At 38.3% G+C, this 6,000-nt stretch overlaps 1 protein-coding gene across 1 annotated transcript in view; it reads right to left on the bottom strand.

Moving 5' to 3' along the window:
• Positions 1 to 1,311: 1,311 nt before the first annotated feature.
• foxm1 (forkhead box M1) overlaps positions 1,312 to 6,000 on the bottom strand; it is a 30,901-nt gene continuing 26,212 nt past the window's right edge. The window contains exon 9 of the mRNA XM_063057980.1: positions 1,312 to 5,624. Coding sequence (XP_062914050.1) covers positions 4,761 to 5,624 — 864 coding nt within the window. The 3' untranslated portion in view covers positions 1,312 to 4,760. The remainder of the gene's footprint in view (positions 5,625 to 6,000) is intronic.

Genomic DNA, 6,000 nt, shown 5'->3' with positions numbered 1-6,000 from the left:
TTTGCTTTTTGCCCCTCCCTCTCTCTTATTCCAGCATAGATGGCTTTCATTTCCTCTCAGCATCATGTTTCCTTGTAACTTTCATCAGGTTCTGTTTCCCGAGTGCTAAAAATGGCAGCAGAGTGTTGCTTAGTGACCTGGAGATGTGTGATGTCACAAAATGATGTTACTCATCACTGCTCAGAGAGTGTCAGAGGTGAGCAAACATGTACAATTCCTCTTTGATACTCCAGAACATGAGCAGGGATGATAACTTGCTAAGTTGAATTTCATTCCTATTCCTTCACTTCTAGACAAGGCAGAGTCCTAGTGCAATTTCCTCTACCTGGTGCTATCAGAATCACATCAGAAGTAAATGGATTTTTTAAATTGTCGAGAGGCTCTTAAAAATACAAGGCAAATATGACACTGGGTTCATTTAAAACCAGCATTCTGAAGACTAGTCTTTGAAGCCAAAATGAAATGCAAAGGAGCCTAACCTAAACTTTGTACTTCCATTGGAAAGCACCATTACTGCTTCCAGATTGGGTCATACATTGCAGCTGTCTGGATATGATATTAAATTCTATAACTTCAGATAATTGCTTTATATCAAAACTGAGCTGTACATCTATAATAATTGATTTGGCTTTTCCATTACTTCTACAGCTCTGCATTTCCACAACTTTAATGTTCATTTGTGTTCGCATTCTTTAACTATCCTTATTTCATAGCTTTCATGTTGTTTTGTTCATGATTTTTCTCTTGCTCTACCTGACTTGATTAACTCAACAGGTCATTTACACCTTCCCACAGCATTTCTGGGCTCATCTTCGAGATGTTCCCTCTGTCCTATCCATCCCTCCCTACCCTTTTTGCAACTTAAAAACAAAATTAGTATCTCCCTTTCCATGTTCTGACAATGGATCTTTAACCCAAAATATTAACTCTGTTCCTCTTCCTACAGACCTACTGAGTTGTTGTTCCTTTGTGGCGTATTGGGTAGCAACCGTTTCTTTAGCATTTTTCTGTTTTACGCTCGATGCTCAACCCAGCACGGATGGAAAGCGTGCAAGGAGCCAACTGTGATCACTCGCCTTGAAGTCTGGAGTGGATGCCTCTACACCAGCCACTGGGCTACTGAGTGTTTGCCGCATTTTCTGTTTTTATTACTCATTGGTATTTTTATTTCAAGTTTCTTAATTTTAGTTCATTCTTTGGAGTGAAATTCTCCCTACAAATAGCAGAAGGTTGAAAATAGGAGCATCTTGATATTTGGAAAGAAAAGCAGAGACTCCTTGATAAAATTAAGGTAAATTACTTTATTGCCATTCCATTACTGTACAGCAGTTTATTCACCAATTACAGGATTGTTAGCACATCCAATGTCACAATGAACTGCTTATACTTCTATAAGAAGCCCAGGGCACAGACTGTTTTCTTTCTATTAAGGTGCATTGACTGAGCCTGGAGTATATACAAGCAATATAATATGAAATATTTACAAAGACTGCATTGGAAAACACTGTATAGTTCATAATTTACAACTATTGTTGCTGTTGCATGATCTGTTGACTCAGTTGTGAGAATGTTTGGCCAAAGTTATTGATATTGCATATTCTGGTCTGCACTTACAGAAAGAGAGGAGTTAACAGTAGTTCACTGATATTTTGGGATGCAAAGCGGGAACAGATTACAATTATTTTTAAAAAGCGTGCACACACACACACACACGCATCTACTGTTCAATGTGATCCTTAAATAAATGGACACTTTCAATTAGTTAACCACTGATATTGGTGCACATACCTTGATCATATACATAGGTACTCAAAGGAAAAATGTAACCAATAGTGTTGCTGACTGGTTGATACAAACAATTAACACAATCTTAAAATGGTTTTGATCCTGATATCACTGTCTTGATCAACTACAAAAGCAAAACCTAACTATCCCGTATTATGAACTCTTTCAGCACGTGGAAAGAAAAAAAAATGCAGATGTGAAAAACTTTCCCCTCAAAAAATTATTTCTAAAAGAGTATTTTTAAATGCAATATATTCCTTTTCAATCAGGTGTCCCATTAAATTTAAAAACTCTAGTTAAATACAACATGCTGATTGTTTGCAATGCACATACTTTGCACTGCTACAATGAAACCTTTGTACTGCTACAATGAAACCTTTGTACTACTACAATGAAACCTTTGTATATATGTCTAATTTTGGAAAAAGATTTTATGGTGCACAATACTGGGAAATGTACAAGATCTGCAAACAGTGAACATGCAGAAAAGAAATTCAGTTTAGTGATGAGATTTGCAGGGCTCTCTCTTTCTCTATAATATATACAGAGAAGAAATAGGCAATGTCAAGAAGCAGGTGCTTAGCTTAACATTTAAACCAAAGAATGGAATACCACATGAAGAAGTGCAAGGCAGGGCAATGCCAGGGGGGGGAAGAAGATCAGTGCTTTAATTTTACTCAAGAAGTAGCAAGGGAGGCTAGGAGACAGGTGGTATTAAAATAGAATGTAATCCATAAATGGATACATAATCAATATATGGATGGCAGTTTGGTGGGTTTGGACTGCATGTTGTCAAAAGCATTAAGCATGAAAAAGGTTGCTGTCTTGAAAGTACAGACTGTCACACTGTAGTAGTAATAATAGGTACCAGGATCTAAGGGAGACGTTGCTGGCCATATTTAATAATGGTGAGAAAGAAGGAAGATTATGAATGAAGTGGGTACATTGATCAAAGTAAATAGGTTGAGATTTGAAAAGTGATGACCAATAAAATTTTCTAATAAGCAGATAAACAGTGAAAGATTGGTTTGAAAGGTGGTTCCTTGAATCAGCATGGCTGATGTAATACGTTAAAATTTTGCATCATTCTTCACTAAGCAGGATGTTGTCAATTATCATTGTCAATTGACAAAAAAAAACTTGAAATTGAATACAAATATTCAAAATGCAATTTCTTAAAAGGGTGGAAGATACAAAATTTTACCTGGTCCAAATGGGGGCAAATCCTAGTTTGCTGAGGAAAATAGGGAGGTGTAAATAGCAGATACTCTGACCACATCATCCAATTCTCCTTGGATATGGGAATAGTGCTTGTGGATGAGAGGATGCAAATGTTAAAAAAGGGATAAATCTACAAGACAGATAGTCTGGAGAACATAATCTAATTTATTTGGGAAAACAGATTAATTACTGACAGCCAACATATATAATGAAAAGCAAGTCACATCTGATAAACGTGATTTGAATCATTCAAATCAATTAGCAGAGTCATTGTTGAGGGTGAGAGTCCCTCTCGAAGACTTGCATTCATGCACGCAAATGTCAACCACTGAACTGCTTTATAAAATGATTTAGAAAAATCACAAGGCAGTTCCTCATACTAAACCCATGTTAGAGGCCACAAGAAGAATCCAGGATGAGAAAATACTTGAATACTTCAGCCAAGATAAAGTACGTTCCATTTGGCAAGTGGGAGAGTAATGAGCAGTTGATTTCAAAAGGAGGCTGCAGGTCAAGTCTCATAGAGAACCTTGACCTCAAATCCCTTGTACAACAATGCCACCTGTCTTCAGGGATACCTCGAGCTGCTCTTGTACAGTGCTCCATGAATTAATCTAAATTATTGACTGTTAAAATGTTTAATAGCAAAATATTGTTTACATTTCACCAGTTTAATCTGAACCACATCACACATTTAAAACAGAATTCCAATGATGCATACTCAAGCCATAGTTTAAACGGTTATACAAGATCATTTATAAGCCAGGCACACGCAATTCTCTTCTCCAATCAAGAAGGGATGATCTTGGTATTGTGAGCAGATACTGGGTAATCTGAAATGAGAATCTCACACACTTATTAAATTTTGCTTTCCTCCTAGAAAGAAACTGTAAATTCAGTCTAAAATAATGGAAAATCTGAAACCCGCCCTGATCACCAATCTAAGCCCAGAACATTAACATCAGATACTGATAGATGTCAAGGCTCTTTTGTTAATACTGTAAAAACAACTGGAACTGAACGTAATCAGCTATTAACATCAGTCTCTGAGATACAGATAACTCACACAAACACTGATCAACTATGACTTGTCAGCATTATCTCAAATCTTACAAATCAGACATTAACCTTCAACTCAGAACTTCACCGAAACCAAGAAGGTCATTGCTCATCCCGCTTGAACCCTTTTTATTAAAAGGCTTCCATTCCCCTTATACATTTTCATTATATTTTAATAGTGTATTTACAAACACTATATACAAAAGTTTGACATCCCCTGAGAGGCATCTAATATCAAGAAAGACAGCAGTATCAGAAAGTATGGTGGACAGCCACAGAACGCAATGGTAGAAAAGTCACAAGGCCGTTTGAAAGTGGCCCATGGTCCTGGTGTCTATAAAGGCAAAGCAGCATTAAACATATCACAATCATACATCAAAAATATTACTTTATGTGAACTGCTCTATGGACATGTGCAAAAGATAGTACACAGGTAACAATGAACAGTGATTAATCAAGTTACAGTAAGCACAGCCCAGATAGGAAAAGAACCAAGTATTTACAGATCAGGGCACTGGAAATCAAATCAATGAACCAACATTTTGCTAGTAGAGTCTACTACTAGCATTTAGAGTCTAGTAGAGGCAGATTTTTCTAAATTTTAAGTTGTTAATCGAACCAGCTTGAAGTTAAAATGGTTCCAATTATGAAGAAGCTATTTAAACAGCAAGATCCTCTGTCCATCACAAACCTAGTTATCTCAGATCTGGGATTAGTGTTGACAAACTCATGTTTCCGAGTTCATAGTCCTCCTCCTCTAGGCCTGTGAAGCTGATGTCCAGCAATATTTTACTGAGGCTGTCATTGAGGGTGTCTAAGACCAATCCTTCAGTCAGAGATCTGTTTATTGAGGTGTTACCGTTTGCATTTACTTGAAGCCTTCGGGAACATTTGTCCTCCAGAAGGGGGGAGGAACTTGCCTCTGGCACAAGGTCCTTAACTGGAGAGTTTAATAGCTCACGCGGTGATTCAAAGAGACCAAATTCCTTATACGGTGTACTGCTGAGACTCAGGTAGCCTGTGTTATTCTGCAGTGGTGCAAGGTAGGAACGAAGAGGTGTCCTCACAGGACTGAACTCAAATAAACTGTCATCTTTTTTCAAAGGGGTCAATGCAATCTTCCAACTATTGGCCACAGTGACTGGAGAGCTTCTACTGGCGCTTTTACTGGGCGTGGAGGAGGCTGGCAGATCACGGGCCTTCTCCTTAATAGGCGTTTTGAAGTTATAATCCATGGCGTTGCTGGAAACATTTGGGCATTGGTCCAGGTTTTGAGATTCATGGAATGCTGACATATCTGATACAAGTCCTGAATCCAATCCAGTCTCTGCTACAGGTTCACTGACTTCTGGGAACAAGAGAACAGGCTCCTCCACAGGCTGAAGGATGTGCTTCTGTTTCCGCCTGGAGCTACTCTCCTTGGACACTTCGCAGAGTTTGGCTGCTGCAGAACTTTCATGCTCTTCACTCACGGGTGGAGTTGCCTGAACCAGGAGTGGATTCTCAGAGTGCTTTAGTGAAGTCGAAGGTTGATTACAGCTCGCCATATCATTTGTTACCTAAACATAATACAAATTAAGTCAATTACTTCAGAAGCATTCATGCTGAAGGATAGCACTGGAACAATATCTTTAATGCAGAAATACACTCACCAACACTTCATAGATGTGCAATCAGTCAAAAGTGAATAGAGGTTTAAATAGATAACTATCAGCTTGATTTTGTGGAAAGAAGAAAGCAGAGGGATGAGAGAGAATTTTGTTGGGCAGGGCTTGGGTGTGTGATGGTGCTTTAGTTCAGTTTAGCAAGAAGCCAAGCTACAGGCTGGATAAAGAGTCTAGCAGCATAGAGGCAGTAAAGTGGGATTATTGAGAAGTAAATTTGAATTTTGTCATGCATATGTCACATACATGTATTGTCAGACAACTGCCCCAC

This window comes from Mobula hypostoma, chromosome 9 (genome assembly GCF_963921235.1).
Source record: "Mobula hypostoma chromosome 9, sMobHyp1.1, whole genome shotgun sequence".
Classification (NCBI taxonomy): Eukaryota; Metazoa; Chordata; class Chondrichthyes; order Myliobatiformes; family Myliobatidae; genus Mobula; species Mobula hypostoma.
Note: the sequence above shows the minus strand (reverse complement) of the source record. Positions and strands in the feature narration are given on the sequence as shown.